The following is a 21,717-nucleotide window of genomic DNA, read 5'->3' as shown; positions in this document are numbered from 1 at the left end:
AATACACCGTTGTGTAAATTTACTCTCACATGCTAAATTTATTATATTGCTTATGTGCTATTTTCACACCTTTTGGGCTGGTGTAGTTTTTGGGCACGGTGCAATTTTACTCCAAACGGGGTGTATTTTGACGATAACTAGGTTACTATTTATATCATGGGTAGTAAAATTACTCTTCCACTGGTGCAAGTTATGGTTGCTATTTTTACCACGGGTGGTAAAATTATTCTTCGAAAAGAGAAAGAAATTACACCAGAACTTTGGAGTAAATCTACGGTGCCAAAAAATCCAATATTTTCTGGTGAGTTTTTACTCCGGCGTAAGTTTACTCGAGTTTTTACGCCGGAGTAAAAACTTACCAGAAAATATTGGATTTTTTGGCACCGTAGATTTACTCCAAAGTTCTGGTGTATTTTTTTTTTCAGTGTTACCGTGTGAGACGCTCCCAGCACGGGCCGGCGCGTCCTTGGCAAATATCACCCCTCTCCTCCGAGAAGAAGGGGTTTACCAGTGGGCTATGGGCCGCGTGACCGGCCGCCGCCGCCACTGAGCTGCTCCGACCCCGTGCGGTCACGGAGGGATCACCAGCCGGTGCCATAACTCGACAGGATTTAAACGGGACCCAGTTTGGCCTGCAGACTCCGCGCGGGGACCGCCGGTGACATACAGCGGAGCTGCTGGGGCTCCAGTTATCTACGGAGTCCCACTGACCGACACGTGTTGCCCGGCTGACCGCTAGGAGCCGCGGCGCAGCTAGCGACGTATGGGGCCAACCCTGCGCTGGAGTGCATTGAGAGATATGGCGATTGAGGGTAGGGAGGCCCCGCGCGGAATTCGGCAGCTGACAGAATGATCAATGAGGTAAGTTGTGACGTCATCAGTGGTCACTGTACCTATGAGGGGGATATGGGATCCTGAAAAATTGGCCAATAAGGTACCCGAAAGTTTATCGTCATAACTGACTTTCATGAAGCTGTCAGTGCTCAATAAACCGTAATGCACTAAGACTACCGGAATTTGTGAGGTAGAGATAAGGCGATATCTGAGGCATCCGGGATCAAGCCTGTGCGTCCTATCTGACACTTGTCAGAGCAATGACTCACTGTCGGCTACCGGCCGTCAGCTGCGCACGTCACATGACCTTTACCTGAGCCGCCGCCGCCGCCGCCGCCGCCGCAGTCGACCTCATCCTCGGCGGACTCGACTGTGATGGAGGGCACCGGCGTCCTGCTGGCCGCCGAGTCGGCCTCGTCACTCGGCAGCGCCACGTAAAACTGCGACCGGCTCCTGGACGAGTCGGGAGTCTGCGCCGAGGTCTCGCTGCACTGGCTGAGCCGCTCCGACCTGGAGTCACTGCGGAGACTCAGCCGGAGTCGCTCCAGCCGCGAGTCGCTGCCGATGCTGAGTCGTTTGAGCGGGCCGGCCACCGGCGAGTCCAGGTCGCTGGGCTCGCTCACCTCGCCGCTCAGAGTCAGGAAGAACTGGGAGCGCGGCCGGCGCGGCGCCGACATGGTCACCGAGCGTCGCCGGTCTCACGGTCTACAGTCCACTGACCGGTCCTTCCTGCACTGTCGCCGGTCTGATACACTGACCGGTCCTTCCTGCACCGTCGCCGGTCTGATACACTGGCCGGTCCTTCCTGCACTGTCGCCGGTCTCACGGTCTACAGTCCACTGACCGGTCCTTCCTGCACTGTCGCCGGTCTGATACACTGACCGGTCCTTCCTGCACCGTCGCCGGTCTCACGGTCTACAGTCCACTGACCGGTCCTTCCTGCACCGTCGCCGGTCTGATACACTGGCCGGTCCTTCCTGCACTGTCGCCGGTCTGATACACTGGCCGGTCCTTCCTGCACTGTCGCCGGTCTCACTGACCGCAGTGTCGCCGGTCCCACTGTCCGCAGTCCACTGACCGGTCCTTCCTGCAGTGTTGCTCGGCGGCGCGCCGAGCCACCGCTGTGACGTTACGTGACGCGATAACGGCGCGCGGTTCTCGGACAGCTCTGGCCGGTGATGTAACGCTCCTTGTAACCGTGAGCCGCTGGACGCTGAGCTGTTGACACGGACAGTCCACAGGACGGAGGTCACCCGAGTCCAGTTAACGACCGAGGGGCGGGCCCGGCGCGCGCGAAACACAGCCGCACGCCAGCGCCCCGCCGCCTGATGACGATCAAATGGCGAGGCCTTTCCCCTGTGATGCAACACACCGAGCACGCTCAAACGCTTAGGACAAATGGATTTTCGAACGGCGAGATTATATCAGTTGATTATAGGTGTGGGGTACGGCCCACGCGAATATTTCAAACCGATCTCGGCCGTCGATAATGATTCAGCGCAGTGAACGCAACACATCCGCCATGTCGCACTGTGTACGCGTGAAAAACCGAACACTTTTCAGCTCCGGTTTCCTCGACTGCTCGCAGCCTTACGTCACCAGTTTAAGCGGGTGAAGCAGGTCTGTTCGCGGCTGGAGTGACGACAGCGCGGTCTCCTGACGGTGAGTCCGTGTCTCCTGATGACGATACCGTGCCTGGTGACGAGTCCGGAGAGGCACCAGCTCCGCTCCCGTCCACTCTGACCCGGTCGGCTCACTGGCGACTCACGGAAGCGGTCCGCTCGGCCTCCGGTCACCGGCCGCTGCACTGTGCACAGCGCCGTGCACAACAGCGCGCCTGATCACTGACCCGCCCCGCGGCGGTCGGCGGCTCCGTTCGCGCCTCTGCGAGCGGCCGCACGGGCGCCGCGAGAGTTGGAGGTCACAGCGACACGCCCCCGGGCCACAGCGGAGGTCAGGGAGGGTCGAGGCGGCACAGCACAGCCGCCCGACACACCACGGAACACTGCAGAGCACGCAGTCCGCGCCGGCGCCGACACCGGCCCGCCCGGCCACCAGACACCAAAAACCGGCCTCAGCGACACTAACGACCGCTGCCAGCGCGCCGGCACCGTGCACCCCGGCCGAGTAACAGTGAGTAATAGCCTGACGCGGTGCACAAAGCCCAAGGCCGGCGCATCGGCGCAGCAGCCATCGCCCGGGAGATAAGAGGTTGAGAGCGGCGATTAGGGGCTAAGTGCCGAGCGTCAGCGTTCCGATAAAAACTAACGGTAGTAGGGCCGGAAAGTTTTAACCCAATGCGGGATATGCGCTGCGAATGACGGCGACACTGGGCGCCGGTTCAGTGGGACAGTATGTGGCCGGATTCCGAACCGATTACACAGTGGTAAAACGGGTTTCGGCTCGGTCAGTAGCAGCCGTCCGCCTCACGGAAAGTCGGCCGTCTAGGAGCGCCACCGACTGTAGGTGTCGCTGCGGTCGCTGGCCAGAGCTGTGTAGTTCTCACCAATGCGCACAGGTGGCGCTAGCGTGCTGTTACTGCTGACCAGAAGACGGATGACGTTTGCGGTCACAACTGCAGGGTTACAGCTGACGCATTTCTCGTAAGATGCAGCTCGGACAACCATGTGTGGCAACGTCATCAGTTTTCCAGCACGACGACCGGAAGGACGGCCTCGCCGCACTTCCTCAGTGATGTCAGCGGCTATCGAGCCGGGACGACCCGCCACGCAGCCGACTCCTGGACCTGTCCGTCTATCGTCACCCCTTTATCGAGAGCAGGCGCGATCATCAACAGTCCCTGACGTGGTTACATCACCCCGGCCGGACCGCCGAACCCACGACAAGGCGATGATTCGTGCAGGTCAGCGCTGAGACCGGCCGACTGTTGTCCCGCCTCTGTCCGCTGCGGCCGCGCTGCGCGCTGCATCACATCCCGCGCGTGATCTCGTGTGAGGTCGCCGGCAGCAGGCGGCGCCTGAATAACAACACGGGCAGCGCGGACGGCCCGTCCGCACGGCTCGCTCAGGGTCGCCCTCTAAGCGCGCCGTGCCGACACTCCGCACGACAGGGTGGCGGCGGCGGCCGTCAAGGTCCGGCCCGTCACCCGGCGCGTCAGAACGGCCGTCCGGGCCCCAAATCGTGACCTGCCGATGGTCTCGGCAGCCCTGTGCGGCCGGGGCGGAGGGGGCGGTGGGGGCGGGAGGGAGGTGGATGGTTATCCAGCGGCTCGAGGTCGCCCTTGGCGGTCGTGTTTCTCCAGCGTCGGGCACGACCCTCCCAGTTGGGAGTGATGCGCCCCTGACACGCCCCGGGCGCCTGACACACCGATGACACCGATGACACAGCGCCGACATGGCTGTGACCCAGAGACGGCGTCCGAACACACTATCTTAGAGATCTGACCCAGAAACGGCCGGTCGGCGTTAATTGGAGCACCGATTCGGTCTCAGTGAGGCACTGGTCGGACCGAGGCGTCTCGACACGGCGACACATCCGACCCAAATCAGGGCCGAGGAGACGACACATTACGAGAAGGAGCCGGCGAGAAACGAGCGCGGGTTTATCACGCCCACAGAGCAGCTGGTCCCCACAAACCTACCCCGTGTTGTGACTGGAAGGCGCGCCAACAAATGGTTCTGTTTGCCGTGCAAAAGCCAGGCTGATAGCAGCTGCATTCCTGTGTGAAAAAACACAGGACAGGCGGGGGATAAACCTCCACGGGGGAGGCGAGGTAATCGGTTAGCGTTTTGGCCCGTTTGCAGCCAAGCAGGCCCTGCAGAGACGGCGCCGCCGGCCGCGCGGTGCTGATTCAGTCGGCAGTAGAGTTCTGCACGGCTGCAATTTTCCACAGCCTAGCCGCCCCGCAGCCGTGGCTCCACAGCCACAGCCGCCCACAGCCGTGGCAAACTGTGGGCAGCCAGCCGTCAGCCGGCCGTGGATACTTTCAATGAAATCCAACCAAATAGTATATACAAATAGTTGTGGAAGTAAGTTGTTTTTAGTTGAAACATATAGCCAAAAGCACATTGCAATGGGCTATAGATTCTCAAGCTCATGAAGCATCATAGGTTAAGTGGTTGTGTATCTGGCTTTAGGCGGAAGGCCTGAGGCCTGATGCGCATCGCATGCCTACACAAGCCCTTGCAAGGGGTTAAGAAAGATGGGTAGGTAGGTACCTACATCAACAGAAAACATAAACAACGAACCAGAATAGAAGCACTAGCAGTGCAGACATCTAAGCATGGTTGTGGGACAGAACAACAGACCCTGATGCTTTTCATTATCAATGTTAGGTATGGAAAATGAAACTGAAGTTGATGGACTGTCAAAAAGTGATTGTCTAGTCAAAACTCTTGCTTCTTTCTTACCTTGCATATTTTCTGGGGTGTGATATGCCAGGCTTGAAGCAGCCTTCTGAGCAAGTCTCAAACTATTTTGATATGCAAGGCATCAAAACACTAGTGAGCATCCAATTAAGAAAAACATTCATCTATTTTGATTTTTCCAAATAATGATCTTCGCTCAAATTCCCAAGGACGTGCGAGCCACAATTGCCTCTTTCAATCAAAAATTTCACTTGAGTTTTCAATGACGTCAATAGCAAAGAAGTGGCAATAAATTGTTTTGTGTCACTATATACAGCCATAAAAATTAAAATCAATAAATAATAATGCTTAACAGTAGCAAACTTGCTCTCAAACAAAGATTAATTATCAAATTTTTACGTTTTCAGAAGAAGACGTCATTTTATTAGGAAAGTCAACAGCTCGCGTAAGAAATATTGTGTTCAGGGTTTTCACCGTCATGTGAATTACGTGTTCAGGGTTTTCACCATCATGTGAATTAACCGTAAGTAAGGTTCATGCTCACTTATAATCTAATTCCATTGGCTTCGTTGATCAGCATTTTCTGTTAGCGGTCACTCACACACCAGTTAGAACATAAAGCGCCAGTTTTATATTATGTAATTGGACTTGCCGAAAATCCAGAAATAATCTAAGAGTTATTTTAGATAATATTTTATGAAGCCTTTACCTGCCTTTACCTACACGTGATTTCTTTTTCTATTACCTGAAAGAATTATTGAACGCTCGTCTTCAATAGCTGTAAGGTGCTCTCCTAATGACCAGGTGAGATTGATTTGAGAGGGATGTGACAATGCAACATATTGCATTTTCTGAAACTGTCAAGCTCTTGATGATGAAGGAACAATCGGTACCTATAATTATTCTGTACCAGAGTGCAAACTCCCCTACAGCAAATGGTAAAACCATTACAGGTTTTCAAAGGCTTCACCACTTTCAATGTTGCTGGGCATCCTTTGCATGATTTTTACAGGCTAGACTGCTCATCAGAATGTAAGATTGAGGATTTAAAATTTTATATTTGAGTACTTAAGATTGAGCTTGAAATCTCACAGCCGTGGCCACAGCCGTAGCCGTGTTCTTGGAGATATTTCCAGCCGCCCCGGCCCACAGCCGTGGGGCTGCAGCCAGCCGCGGCTGCAGCCGGCCGGTGCAGACCTCTAGTCGGCAGTGAGTCAGTGGTGCTCGTATCCCGACATCAATATGGATTATGTCTCTTCCACGAAACCAACCAAGTTCATCGGGAAGGCGCTGGGGAGGGCGTTGTTCGGTGAAAACTCAGCCGGACTGTCCGCAGTTGTGAAGTCAGTGTTGCGTGCAGCTGAAAACTACGCCTGCTCCATTGTACGGATCGGCACACGCCTCCCATACTCCTGACACAGTTTGACACACGCCTGACACACGCCTGACACACCACCCGCTTATCCTTTCTTAGAAGCCGGCGAAAAAGTAGCCACAAGAATCTCGCAATAAGTTCACTGGCAGGTCTCAGCTGTGAACCTAGTTAGTCTCCAAGTGGGTACTGCAAAAACCAATAACGACAAACAGACCCCAGCCGTGCGGATTCGGGTGTGGAGATTGACAGACGGGAGACGGGCGGGAGAGGGGCAGCGGTATAGGGCGGGAGAGGGTCAGACTCGGTGCCAGATGAGCGGATAAAGCTGTCAGCGGGCGCGGCGGGCCGTCCGGTAAACAGACGCGGCCGGGCGGCGCGCCGGTGACCGCTGAGCTGCGGAGCGCTAACTCCGGGCGCCGCAGCTGCCGGGAGCCGCGGCAGGTTTACCTTCCGGGGACGAGTCGCAGGAGAGCGGCAGCGTCTCGGTGCTGTGTCCCGCCGCCGGCAGCGGCAGGTCCAGTCGGTAGCGGCGGGCGTCGCTGAACGAGAGGCTCTGGCGCAGCCGCGCGTGGGGGCGCAGCGCCGCCCGCGGGCCTGGTGCCGGGGAGTGGGGCGGGGTGTGACCGTGAGTGACCCAGGGGCCGTGACCTCCTGACCCGCGCCGGCCGGCCGACCGACAGCCAATCGATCAACATCGGCCATCAGCTAAATGATCCGGGAAACGGCCGGCGCCGTCTTAAGTGATTAACGGCGCTTGTTCTGGGCTGTAATTTTGTTAGTCTTGTAAACGCCAAAGGAATGCGAATTAAACGTTACCCTCAGCTAAACAGAAGTCTTATCAGCAAATGGTGTGGGCCTAATCGGGCCAAATTTGGTCCCTAAATCAGATACGATGGCAAAACAAGTACGCGGAAGGCCCTGCCTTCACCAGAACCTGGTGGTACGAATTGCACACTTGTTTTCCCATTTCAGCCGATTTGCAAACCCACACTTAGTCGCACTAATGCCGTCGCCCAGAGATCCTATCAATGACGTATATTTCGCAAACAATGGGCGCATTGAATGCACCGGCTGAAAGGCAAACCAGCCGCCTTGCGCTTATCTTTCTGCCAAGGTGCAGCTGGGGTATGCGCTATGTATGCAGATCGTTAGGTCACCAGAGTACCTGGCCTTTGAGATACTTTATCTTACATCGCTCGGTCTATGACCAAGCGCACGCTCGAAATGTCGCGTCAGAACGGGGCACGCTGCGCTGCGCCATGACTGCAGAGCATGTCACGCCGGGCAGGCGGCAGACAGTGAAAGTTACTGCCGCACGGCCGGCGTGGCGCGGCCGATCATGGCCGGTCATTTCGCCACAGCCGCGCGCCGTCCGCCGCTCGTGACGGTTGCCGGGGTCACGGGTCACGGGTCACGGGTCACGCCTCGGTCACTCACGGTCAGCGCTGGTCGGCCGGCGCACCACAGACTGTCGCCACATCGCCGCCCAGTGCTCTGCGTCCTTCACTCGCCAGACGGGCCGGGCACACACAGTGGGCGACCAGACATGAACGGGCGGACGAATTGGCGACTGCTCGAGCTCTGGCACTTTGGTCACGATGGCTGTTCACGAAGTCTATTCAGTCACTCCTCAGCAGAGCGATTTTATGGTCAGAATGTCTGATTGATTCAATCAAACAGTGACCAGCGATCTCGAAACTTGTCCGCAAACGTCTCTGTGATTCAAATGAAAGGCTGAAAAGCTGGGTTACGTTGTCCGAGTCACCACTGCTGCCGAAAATGCCTTCCAGAAAAGAGTTTGATTAGCACCAATGGCGTCTCTAACTAGCGCCCGTTAGAGCCACTGAAGGACACAATGAAGACGAATACACCGCCGCGGGGCCGTCACCGTTCGACTGAGGACGGAGGCCAGCGGCGCAGACGGCGCAGACCAGGACAGGAAGGAGCCGATAGCGGACCACGTCCGGCTGAGGTCACGGCCCCGCTGAGGCGTCCGGAGGAGCGGGCTGAGGCGCCTTCCATTCGGAGAGAGGAGGCCACCGACCCGCCCCCGCCGTCCGGCCGCACACTGCCGGCCTCTGAAGGTGCTCGCCACTACTGCAGGGCGGCGGAAGTGGAAATCTACTACACGAAGGAAGTCAGCCTGGCTTCACCACAAACAGATGCACGACACGAGCGCTGGCAAAAACATATACAAGTACGAACCACCGTGACGCAACACACATCACACGCGAGCCCGTGGCCCGCACACGAATAGAGCGGAAGGAGCACGCCAAACCACGCCAAAACCACACGAGAACCACACGAGAGAAGCACGCGAATCTAGTCCAGGGACGAATGTTGCACTCAGTCTGGCACAACTGGTGCCTCGAAAGCCTCGCCAAGTCCGACTGAGCCCTGTCGTCGCAATCAGCCTCATAATTGGGTGAGATAAGAAATGACATGCGGTCGACAGAAGGAGGTTAATTCCTGCTATCGCGTGCCAACGAGGCGAGTTGTACAATGGCGCAAAAATCCCCTAAAACTCTGCCGCGCCGGAAATTGAGCGGCAAACGAGGAAGGCTATGACAGAAAACTGCACGGAAGACGCAGTATGCGGCGAAGGTGAGTCTGTTTCTGGGTAGGTAAGGGGGAATAGAAGAGGTACACCCGATGCAAGCTCCGCATAATCAATTTAGCCGAAACAATAACGGCGCTATCGCTATCGGCGAGTTGGGCGGCAATTTCGGTGCCATCTGCGGTCAGATAGCGAGGCCGTGTGTACACACTGAGCTGGGCACCCGCTGGGAGCAGCTGTGGCAGCTGGCCGCCGGTTAATGCACCCACACGACCTATCCTCATCACAGGGCATTGTTTCGCCACACGCCCCTCGTACAATACGTGCAGTATTGCTAACGATATTACGTCTAATGAGGCACGATTCGCTGAACAAATTGGCCTTGCGTCACATTTACGCGCATCTCAAGACGAGGCAAAGATTGAATGGCACAAGATTGCCGAGTTACGCCTGCCAATCACGAAAATCCGCGCTCACTTTTTCGTGTCTGTCGGCTGGTGATTTAACCTACGCGCGGGTAGTTAGGCTCAACGACGAGATGTCATATAAGTGGTCCGAGCCGTCGGATCTGCTCGTTACCTGCAGTTCCATGAGCACGGCGGATGTGGGTAATTATTACAGGGGACACTGGGCTCTCACAGCTCTCCCTCTCACCGATGGGTCACTCAGCCAAGGCCGGCGCAGAAAATGAATGAGAGACGAATGAATGAATGAATGAATGAATGAATGGCACAGAAAGAAGTGCCGTCTAAGCATCCATTGGAGACTCTTCAGCTCGAGGCTAAGATACCAAACGGTTTCGTCAGTTGTGAATACATGGTCTTTTGTCTGCTGGCACTACCCAGCGTCTTACGCTCCACGTTACTTAATTAAGACAAAGCGCTATTTGAAGCTTTGTTTTGACTACTAAAGTTTACTTTGTTAGTGGCGATTCACTGTTAGGTATTTGACGAGTGCCATTCCTTGAAAGGTCGCCAATCAGCATTACTAAGCAAGTGCATAAAGTCCGACATGTCTACCTCAGATTTGCAGTTGTGTGAAACCAAGCCGCATTTCATTATAAGACCGATTCATGCCCAACGCATGTCGATTGAGCTATCATATCTGCCGCCAGCGAATGCCAGAGCAATCGGACTAATCTCCCGATACTGAACGCATGTCGGCGGCGGATCCCGGTCGTACGCCAGGTCAGCCGTGTCAGTGCCGCGGTGCACCGGTCGGCGCCGGGCCCCGGGCCAGGGTCTGACTCAACTCCAGTCCGCCTCGGCCGCCGTCAGCGCTGACTCAGAGAGCGTGACGCGTGCGGGGTAGGTAAGGCACGGCCGGACCGGGCCGCTTAGCTCAGCTCAGCTCAGCTCAGAGCGCTGAGCTGCAGCTCAGGCCGCGGACACGGCACAGCACAGGTGTGTTGCCAGTCGCGGCCCGAACTGACCCCCATGACGCATAAACGGACCGCCGAGATCCAGCCGACATCCCACAGCCGGCGGCGGCAGTCGAGGCCAACGGGACCGAATCAGGTTACCCCCAAATCGGTCCGGCTGCGTAGAACCGGGCGCCCGATGGCCGTCCCACGGTTCCCGCCGTTACCTGGCGGAGCGACGGAGCCACGGGCGGCAGATGGCGCGTAAACCGTGATTGTCTGGGAACGGCCGTATAGTGCCGGGAACGGGAGCTCCACTGTACTATCAGTGGCCAGGTCAGGGCCGACGACCGTGACCGGCGCGCGAGAATCGGGACGGGGCGAGTCAGTGCAGTGTCTCACAGCACACCGATCCGGAGCAGTGAACCGGGCCGTGACCTGACCTTTGACTCGAGTTGATGGATTCCCGGGTCAACGTCTGTGCGAGTCGGCAGGGGAACTGCGCGGGCATTATGCGATTCCCGTAGTAAATGCAGCCGCTGGGAACGCCCAGTAAAGCGGGGGCTGTGGTGAAGGTTCACACCGTTACAAGGCGCGATGGGTGCAGAGGGACAGCGACCACCAGCCGTGCTCACATACATGGCATTGTTCGGAGTCAGGGAACTGGGGGCGGTGCGTTTAGTGTGGGAGGGTTAATCTCCGCTGAATGACACGGTGTCGTTCTCAGATGCCGGTGACCTTTCGCATTACCATGTCGCGGTGGAAACCTGACCCCGCTTGCAGCAAATCACAGATACTTTCTCAGAGCTCTCCAGCTAGTTACCTTTCCGACGTTTCCAAAGAATGTCTGCTCCGAGACGTAAATTCCATATTATCTCATCAACCATACATGCCATCTCCGTTCCCCGTTGAGCTGAGCCGGCTCTGGGCCCACGGACCGCCCCCGTCTGTCGGTCTCTGGTCGGCCGTGTGGTGACAGGGGTACGCCGCTAAGTGGCGGCGGCACCGACCGGTCCGCGGTGGCAGCTGACCGGCCGGCCGGCCAGTGGGACCGGTTCTGACCGTTTTTGCGCCGCGCCGCGCCGCTCGGCTGGCCGGCAGCGGACCCGGTGGTCCGCGTGAGGTGGACCGCGCTGACAGCCCGGTCAGGGCCACGAGCACTGTCACTCTCACATATCGCGCCCATCGTTTGGGTCTGATTAAATGTGATATAATTTATCCACGACTTAACTTTGAGCATGCGATATAAAGTCGTGACCCAGTATAGCCTGTATAAAACAGGACTCGTAAGACCATGGCATTTCACCACAAGTTCTAAATCACAATGCGTAATATTTTCACAAACCAACGCCGGACAGCATCCGGCTCTCATCTGGGTTTCTGCGCCGTGAGAGTAAGCTCTCTGGTCAGGTGAGATGTGCCGAGATGGGCGCTGTCACGGAGAGTCTCTCTACTCTGTGCACGGACCAGCGAGCGGCTAACGATCCAAACCCCGCGGCGAAATCGCCGCCTCAACCGCGGTCACCGTTTACAGTTTCGACTCGTGGCTTCGAAACGCAGCGCTAGGCCGCTTAGAGGGCGAGCGAAGACTGCGGTTGCCACGGCTGGATGTGACTCAAATGACCGCGGAGAGGCCGGGCACAGTCGTAAACGGCGCCCGAGTGAGTCTGAATGGGCGGAAAAGTGCTGAATGGAGCTCAGAGCCTGTGAAGATGCCGGTCCGTGTGAGCCTAACAGCGACGGCCGTGTTGGTGGCGGAACTAACCGAAGTGAGTGGCGCTGGGGTGTGTCGGTGTGGGTCCCGGGATCCCCAACAACTCACCGTCACAGTGGGAGGGGTCGGATCCGGAGCCGGCGGGACCCAGGTCCGAGCAGGATCCCGTCTCGGACTCGGCCTGCTGTCGGTAGAGGCGCCCTATGTTGGCCGGCAGGGTCGCTCCTCTGTCCCTGCTCTTGTTCCGTCCGAGCAGCCGCGCGTACAGCTCCCGGCCGCGATTTCTGCCGCAGGTAGCTGCCCGCAGCTCGGCTGCTGAGAGCTCGGGCTCTTCTGTGTACGCCCTCCGGCCCTGAGGGCTGACCGTGGCCGGCCGCTGCCTGTCCCGCTCACCGAATCCATGTCTCCGCACCACCGGCGACTTCAGAGCACTCAAACACTTGGTGAACGACTTGGGCAATGAGCGAGAGTAGCCACCCAGGCTCTCGATATACTCCTGGACGCGCCGCCGCTCCATGCTTTGATCGCGGACTGGCGCCGGGACCGCGGCCGCCGCCGCCGCACGCGGCGAGCCTGGCTCGTGCATCCCCAGCAGAGGTCACGTGACTCGGCCGACCAATCGGCGCTCTGGCCCGGCGCCGGTTCACGTGCGGTGAGTGGAGGGGAGGGGATGGGGAGGCAGGTGACGGGGAGCGGGTCGGACTCGACGGCAGGTGTCGGGGAAAGAGAGACGAGGACGGCAGCTGAGAGACGAGGGTACAGACGAGCTGAGCTCAGCTCCCAAATGTCACGGGTGTCCCGTCAGACGTCGTGAATCTCCCGGTACCGCCACGGGCGCCGTTTGCCGTCTCGGGACGGTCGATCCGCACGAGCCTGTAATCGGAAATGCACCTCCGGACGGCCACAGAGACTCGGCCGGGGACGGACGGTCGGTGAATGGTCAGACCGTCGGTCAGTCGCCGTGCACCGAGATCTGTCACGGCTCCAGCGGGGTTTCTCCACCGTCCACCTGCGCGCGATCGTAGCCAGTGAGCGTGTAACAGCGCCGCAACACGCGCCGCTTTCGCCTGACGAATGGGTCGCCGATTGTAGCCGATGCGTGGCGGCCGGCCGGCCGGGCGTTACGCCGCCCTGGCTTCGTCGACGCTAATTCACCACTGCAGCAGACTCGGCGCTATCCAGGTGGCGACTCTCGAGATGAAGGGGCCTCTGATCAGCGGCGTTGGAAGTGGGTCGCCGCCGTCAGTTCATCAAATCGACACCGATGTAGGAGCTCATGTCCAATATCACTGCCAGCGGGGCTTTGACGGGTTGCCGGCTCCGCTTGGATCCCGTCCAGGTGACCTTACCCGGCCGGGACAGCTTTCCACAACAGCTCCTCGTGCACCAGATTTCGCCGTGCTGTGGTATCGGTGCCGACCGGGCAGGGCGCGGCGCGGTGCCGTGCGGGCCTGCGTGGCCTTGCAGCCCACACGCGACAGGCGGCGGCGGCGCCTCGGCCCCCGTCCAGCCCACACACTCAACTCATAGCGGCGACGCGGCTATGGAAGGTTAGGACCCTGCCCGGGCGCCACTGAACGTGACCGGAGCAAAGGGAGACGGGGGTCGGAGACAGATAAATCACCCCGCCGACAGACGCGGGGCAGACCCTGACTAGGGGTGGTGCGAAGGGGAGTGTAGGAACGGGCGCGCCGCTGGCAGGAGAGCCGAGAGGCGCGAACGGCAGTCGTCGACTGCGACGGACGGCGAGTGGAGCAGAGAGTGGGCGAGAAGTTTCCCACCCACCCTCACCTATTTAATAGATGCGACTTCGAGATTCGTCAAACCTGCATATCCTTAATCCCGACCATATACCTCGTCGTTATCACTCCGTCGGTGCGTTTTTTTAGGGGCCGTCCTACCCTACAAACGAGCCGACGCGAGTGGTTTCGGCCGCTGACAGCCAACTGAGGCGAACGCTTGGTGATAGTGGCGCGGGCAACGGGGGCCTAACTCTCAGAGGGGGTCGGCCGGGCGGCGAGCCACGGGGCCGTGTCGGCAGATAGCGACAAATCACAACACCGACCCGGCGCACCCACCGCGGTCTCCCCACTCGCTCACAGCTCGGCGCGACTGTCCACCTCAGAGCGCCTCCGCCAGTCTCCCCACCGTCACACCGGGCTGAGCCGCTCTCCTCCTCTCTCCTGCAGCAGTCACTCTGTCCTCGGTCCTCTGTCACACCCGTCCTCCGTCACTGCAGTGGTCAGTCTGAGTGTCGGTCGGTGTCTCGGGAGCCGTCCCAGTCGGGTGTGGACCGGGCGGGACCAGCGGCGACACTGGCTGCGCGGGCCGCCGCCGGACCGGGACCATCAGACCGGGACCGCCGGACCGGGACCGCCGGACCGAGCCGTCCAGAAGCGTGTCACAGCTCCGACAGCGGACCGTCACGGCTCGACGGACACGGCACGGCACAACGCTGAGGCACGGCACGGCTCGGCACGGCACAATGCTGAGGCAAGGCACGGCTCGGCACGGCACAATGCTGAGGCAAGGCACGGCTGGGCACGGCACAATGCTGAGGCAAGGCACAGCACGGCACAATGCTTAGCTACTGGGAACGGCACGGCACGGTTTGTTGTACGGTTCGGCGCAGCTCAGTGCTCAGAATGCAGACCACCTATCATCATGGCCGCCTAGTCTTTAATACGTCAAAATGGCAAAGCCTATAACTATTCGTAAATTGTTAAACCAGTGTCGAGTAAACAAGTTCGTTTAGCAAATTAGAATGTAACTTCGATACTCCATTCAATTCCTTAGCAAAATGGCAGGAGCCAACGTTCTGTTTTGTCCGATGACGGCCGATGACGCCGGGTGAAGGCAGCACGTCATCGCCTCCCGGGGGAGATGACGCCTATCACGTCATCACACACTTCGCTTCGCCCGCAGTCTTCAGCCTCGAATTATTCAGGATCATAACACAAGCTCCCTAGCATGCATGACGCACAGGCGCTCCGTTCCCCGAAAACACAGACAGACAGACAGACAGACAGACGGCCGTGCTCGAGTCGGTCGGCGTTCCGGTGACTGTCGCTTCCGGCGGCAGCGGGTTACGAGGGGCGTGGTCCTGGCGACTGTCCACGGTGCCCCTTACAGCTGTTCAGATGTCAGGCGGGATAGGCAGCAGCAGCGGCACGGGGCGGGGCGGCACGGGATACCGGGGGCGGGGGCGGGGGCGGGGGCGGGCTACACGTCGTTATCTCTCCGGTGAGTCAATGAAGTGCTATTCGCCTCGCCTAGGTGCGCGGGGTGATGACGAAGTCACTGACGTCACCGGATAATACAATTGTCGTTATTTGTTGCGCAAGTTAGACACGGTGAGGTGCGATCAAAGCATCTCGCACACGCCCATCAGTGACGGATGGGTCCGCTGTATCGGAGAATAGGATCTTACGGCAGACGGCATCCTCCGCGACTACGGAAATAATGACCTCCATAATGGACATCTAAGGACGAATAAAACGTTTTGTTGTCTTTAGCGCGGGAATTGATGCAAGCATAGTGTGCATAGCCCGGAGGGATTCGTTCAGATACGCGGCGTTGTCGAATATCTTTATGACGGCAGCATCATCATTCGCAAAGCCCTTGATGATGGACGGTGGTTAGACCAAACAGCAGGTATGTAGGTATGCTGGTATACCCAATGCACAATGCTGCGAATTCTCCCGCCTCCCGCCCCCCCCCCCCCCCCAATTTCCCTGCAAACTTTAAATTGTAAGGAAACAAGTGTGCATTCAAGATAAGTGGAGCAGATTGTAAGGCATGTGCGTAGGCAAACAGAGGTTCTTACCGACTCTCTTTCATGCTCTGCTGCACACATCTGATAATTTGCAGACGGGGCTTGTTCCAACTGACAAAATCAGACCTCGCTGACCTCACTATCTTTGTGAAGTGGGTGAAACGGACATTCATGTAGCTGGCTGGTCATTCAGCAGACGGCATGTGCCATTCTTCAAACTCGGCTTATCTGCACCCCAACAAGCCACCGGGAATTTGAGGCCGGAATTCGGCTGATACTGAGTCAGATATTGATCGCCCCGCCAGCGCCCCGCTCATCAAAACCCCGGCGCCACCGTTCATGGGCCAGTATATTGGCCGGCCGCAATCCGCCGCGAATTTAAAATGAATCAGACCCTTCGATCGGGCAAGTAAAATCGCTACGACCGCCGGTGGAGCTGTTGATAAGCCTTTTAACAAAATTGACCTTCTGCTAGTCTGTGGACTAAAATAGCTGGGCCAGGATCCGGCTAGATGCCCTAAACAAGCACCAACTGACAAGGCGCCGGCACGAATTCAAAACTTGGCACGGCGGCGGGCCGGGCCGGGCCGGTGTCAGAGAGTGACGGCCGGCAATCGGCAGAGGCGCCGTTCTGCAATGAGCTGGCTATCCACACAGGCGGCGAAAGCGTCAGTTTACACAACCAAACACACGAGTTAGCGTCGCGGGCGGCGGGACTGAAGCCGCTAACTGATGGATTAGAGACGTCACTGACGGACGAGTGACGTCATAAACTGATGTGATAATAACCGGCGCCGCCAACTAACCTCCAAAGCAGACGCGGCACACGGGCAGCCGGCGGAGGACGCTGACAAGCACCCGCCGCTCGGTGGCCATGGCTGCCGCCGGCACCGCTCACCTTCAGTCTCTGACTGACACTTAACGGGTGACACGACTGACACCACTGACACAGGTGACACCGGCGACCCTGGCGAGCCGCCGGCACCCCCCTCAGGCCGTCGGTACCGACTGGGGGACGCCGCCACCGCCCCGCCGACTCCCAGCCGAGCCGCCAGCGTCGAGCAAATGACTGACGTCACCACCAAACAGGCTAGCGTGAGCCGGTGCGGATTAGAGAACCGCCTAACCGAACCCTACCGGGAAACGAGATTTTTACCGCGCCGCAGAGAGCAGATCTGTACAGGTCTGAGCAGATTTACCCCGACCGGTACTCGACGTTCGAAGTTGGCCGGCGCGGTGTTGCGCCACGCTCCAGATCGTGTTCAATTAGATCCCGTGAGCGCAGTTCCACGACCGGTGATGGGGAGTCAGCTGGTGGCCGGAGGAGAGCTGCCCTTCCACTCCAGTTCCCATGCAGTACAGACCGACCTAATAAGCCGCTTCCTGTGTCCGCGGCCGCAGCGGGCCGCCGACCGTTGTGTCCGCCGGCTCAGCCCTCTGAGACGTCCGGGGATGACGAGCCGCGCGTCTGATGCGCCGCCTGCTAGGCTGACTGACAACCGGCAGGTACACACAGAGAGCGGGCGGGTTTATTTTCGAAGGTCAACACTCTCCGGGTGAGCTCTGAGCGCCGGCGGCGGGCGGCAGATGCGGCTGGTGCGCCGCCCTCCCCTGTGGCACAGGAAGTGACTCGAGGGCTCGGTTCCAGTGTTCGGTGCGGCGCTCGCAGCTCGGGCGGGCCGGCCCGCGGCCACTCTGGGCTCCGTGGCCGCTCTGCCTCAGCTGCCGCTCTGAGGCTCGGCGGCTGATGGATGGCGATGGCCAGACGGAGATCATTAGCCTGTCTGAGCGGCGGCACCGTCCTCTCCGCCGGACGGCGGCGGGTACGGGCCGGGCCGTACCGTACCGTACCGTCACCGGAGAGCGGCCGGCGGACCGGTGACGGACCGTCACTCAGTCACGTGACGTCACCGCCACTGACCGGGGAAACGTGACAGACCACGTGACGGAAAACGTGACGGGGGACGTGACGGGTGACGTGACGGGTGGCGACGAGGTCGGGTGCGACTCGGGCAAGATAGTGCGCACAGTGCAAAGGAGGATGATGAGTGATAACTCAGCTCACCACACGCTCACCACTCCTCGTGAGCGCGGGTTATCACACTCACACCTCGCTGTGGCGAAACACACTGCGGCCGTGTGTCGTGATAAAATAACTCACAGTCTCCACACCTCACACATGTCAGCGAGGCCACGTTTCGCTGTATTTCATTCATATTCCCTCATGCATGTCGTTCCGATGTTTATGCTCTAGCTGGCAGTCCGCCTGAGACAGATAATCCTCTCTTCTCCATCAGCCGGTTGCCGAACTGAGGTGCCGTCACCAGCGCGGTCTCTGGCAGTGGCCTCTGAGCGCCGGACGTAACCCGAATCCGGTGCCCGCGGCCAGGCCCAGTTCAAATCCGCTCCTCGGATCAGACAGTCACACCTGGCTGTCCTGTATAAGACGGCCGGCGACTGTTCAGACTGCGGCGGCAGACAGCTGACCAAGTGTTAGACGCCGCGACAGGTGTCCGAGTGAGTCGGAAAGGTGCAACATCTCACCCTGCCAGACCCCAGACAGGGAACATTGGCCCGGGTGGGCAACAAGAAGAGCATCGCTTAATTCTTACCGGTTCAGTGTACATAGTCCGAGCCGCTGCCAAACTCTTTCATATGCAAGCTAATTGGGTTTCAGGTTCATGTTTTTGAATATGCAATCACTTGGGATCTAGCACTGCATGGTCTGAAGCAAGGCTTTCACGCAGTGCCATTAAAAAGTAAATACTGTTATATTTCACAGGTTGAGTCTCGGTGTCGGCTAGATGTTATTGAGAATTTGGGATGATGCGCATATTTCTGAGGATTCAAAGTCCTTAGTGAAACCATACTTGAAATAACTCGACGCCGTAAACAAGCCGACAAAATTAACTCCAAAGATAGAGTGGCGTTAGTGGCCGCTTTATATGAGAACGCAGACGATAACATCAGCAGTTTGACCGTAAATAGCAAATGTTTGGGGAACCGAGGGCAGACCTAATTGATTCGGAGATGCCGTCTTTTTTCTCAGCTGGGAACGAAATTGAGACGTTCCAACAATGAGGTCAGGCATACTACTGTCTAGCCTAAAAAGCCCTTTCAAATTCTATGTACGATCAGACATTGAAATAAATTCACGGCTTGTATCAATACTCATTCATGCGTACCGGACCGTATTTGTTAGAAAGCAGAACATGCACCAAATCGCAGATCCGGTCGAGCTTGCAACATTCCAGTACAGCACAATTTGAAATCCGCCCGGGTACTGTGCATTGTGCAATAATTTCCGGACATCGCGTTTCGTGAGGTCTCGGTTGTAGGTTTGATAACCGCAGTCCGGTATCATCCAGTAACATTTCGTGACTGGTCCCCCGGACGGCGAATCCTCCACGGCAATGTCTGCGCCGCGTTCCATCGAGGCTTCCAACATCGGCTACCCACGGCTACCCACGATGGTTACCCACGGCTACCCGCACCGGTTACCCACGGCGGTTTCCGAGGCGGCAGAGCGGAGCCGGGCAGACGGGAAGCCGGAAGCGGCGGACCGGAGGAGGCGGTCCTGGGTGGCGTGTGCTGGCGCCACCCGGCCGGCGCCGTCACACTGTGACGCCGGCGTCACTCGGCCGGCGTAACGGGCCACGTGTGGCGCCATGGGACCGTCCGTGACGGAGGGGACACAGTAGTGACACTGGGTACCACCTGTGTTGGCGGTGATACGGTGTAATGTACGGAATTCCCTAACACATGTGGGTTACTAGATGTATATGTCGGCCATGATATAGGGAGTTCTTCTGTTTACAAGTAAGCATGCATAAGTATGAGCTAGCAATTGTAACGAATCAGCATGGATTTTCCAACCACTTCCTACTCAGAAGTCAGAATACCTACCAAGCACTCACGATAAGAATGTTTTGGGACCGGACTAAGCAGGAAGTTGAGGGCGGCGGTACTACCCCGTCTGATAGTGCGACAGAGATCATACCGAACCTAAAGGACTACAGGGGCACTGAGCGAGGCCATGGAGCGGGTTTGCAAGCACTTGTCCAACTTTGAACAGAAGGTACGGGCGCATCGTTAAAGCCGGCGGCGAGTGCGGATGGCGCTATGACATTTAGATGCCGACCGATAGTTTCTCAAATTTGCAACATTGAACGCTGCCACTCTGAACTTCCGGCGAGCGGCCCGGTAGCGTTCAGGCCAGATAGGTGCGATTATATAACCGAACCGGTGAAAAGGTCACGGAGTTTCTGCGCCGTAGACTAAACATTACCCATGGGTCCCTGCTGAGAATGGTGATCAGCTACTTTCGTCGACGATAAAGCATTCTGGCTGGTTCGTACGACTCTGAATACTAAGCAGGATAACCAGGATATCTGCCTCACCAAAGTCCGGACAAAAGCATTGATGACGCGCCTCTAAATTCGTAGAATTGGATGCGGCAAGCATTATTTCTGAGCCTATTGCAGCACAAGGTTGCAACCTTTTGAGGCACCAGCATTGGCACTTCAGCTCGAATTAGTAGAAGTGCTGTAAATGATCGAACTTCAAAGTGGTCCCGGATGCTGCCTGCCGCGAGTAAATACCTATTGCTGGATGCGAATAAACCAACACTACTCATTGACGTTACAACTGCACAGCCTTCACAGCTGCCTATTGTGCCAATCTAACCCTGAACTACTCGTCGTATTTATATGAGTGTTATGGCGTTGTCAAGAGACGTTGAAGGGTACTCTAACCGACTTCCGTCCTGTCACCGATCACCGACATACCACGGACCGACCTCACCGACACGACAAGGTAACCGATAAATAATGCATGTTGCACCTCAGCTACTCCGCCGTCGGATGAAAAACTCGCCAGAGAACTCACCACTCCGCTCAGCATGCACAGCGTGCAACCGCATTACTATAGGTACGTCCGTTGCCAGTACTTTAGAGCATGGCAATTGTGGTCTTGTGACAGTGAAACGGCTGTTATCGGCAGATCGTGGGCTTGCAGCCTGTTGGCGCTGACCATTTACAGCTGTATTTTGACTAAGTAGGTATTGAGAATGTTTTCCAACTGATAACAATACCATCTGGCCAGAAAATACGGCACGATTTCAATTCACATCACTTAACCGTGACAATCGAAATGGCGTCGGCCCGTGATGAATATTTCATGCCGCATGCCGTCTGCCTTGGCCCGATGAACTCAATCGTTCTTTCACTGCAGGCCACATCGTCCATTCGCTTTCAGCGTTCCACGCCGATGTTAGGGGGCAATGGAACGTGAAGAGGCCAGCAGGGTCCGATGTTCCGCCATGCACCGAGCGACGTGCCCATATGCACGCCACCGACTTCCTTTGGACACGCCGGACGGGCCGCCACGAACCGCTTTCCAAGTTTCCAGCGAGCCTGACGGGAACAAATGAGCCGCTTTTTACCCAGTGCACGAGGGACTTTTCTCCGTGCACGGTCTGGTCACTCAGGAGGTTTCCGTGGCGCGGCGCCAGGGCAAGTACCGGCCGGCCCGTCCCGGTCACTCCGAAGACCCTCCGTTCCGGAGTGCCGTGCCGCGGAGTCTCGCGGCGCACACTGTCATCGTCCAGCTGTCGCGGAACCGTCTGCCAGCCGTGGCAGCAGCGGTAGCGCCTAGCGGTGGTGGCAGGAGAGACGGCAGCGGCGGTCTCTTCCCGACCTTCGCCGGACTGCGGCGCGGCGGACGGAGAGAAATGTCGCCAGGTGCTGCTCTCAAGGGAGCTCCGTAATTAGGAG

At 57.7% G+C, this 21,717-nt stretch overlaps 1 protein-coding gene across 6 annotated transcripts in view; it reads right to left on the bottom strand.

Moving 5' to 3' along the window:
* LOC122386334 (ras GTPase-activating protein raskol-like) overlaps positions 1-21,717 on the bottom strand; it is a 137,008-nt gene that overhangs the window by 46,174 nt on the left and 69,117 nt on the right. Inside the window, exons 1-2 of one of the 6 annotated variants that reach the window (XM_043375443.1) lie at positions 7,975-8,359; positions 6,985-7,131 (exon numbers count right to left, since the gene is read on the bottom strand). The exons of 3 other annotated variants lie outside the window; for them this stretch is intronic. In XM_043375443.1, the coding sequence (XP_043231378.1) occupies positions 6,985-7,131; positions 7,975-8,017 (190 nt within the window). In that variant the 5' untranslated portion in view covers positions 8,018-8,359. Of the gene's footprint in view, positions 1-1,147; positions 1,587-6,984; positions 7,132-7,974; positions 8,360-12,276; positions 12,710-21,717 lie in introns of those variants that run through there. 2 more of the 6 variants (XM_043375440.1, XM_043375442.1) reach the window with 2 other exon arrangements.

Source organism: Amphibalanus amphitrite, unplaced genomic scaffold (genome assembly GCF_019059575.1).
Source record: "Amphibalanus amphitrite isolate SeventyFive unplaced genomic scaffold, NRLGWU_Aamphi_draft 000247F_arrow, whole genome shotgun sequence".
NCBI classification, from domain to species: domain Eukaryota; kingdom Metazoa; phylum Arthropoda; class Thecostraca; order Balanomorpha; family Balanidae; genus Amphibalanus; species Amphibalanus amphitrite.
Note: the sequence above shows the minus strand (reverse complement) of the source record. Positions and strands in the feature narration are given on the sequence as shown.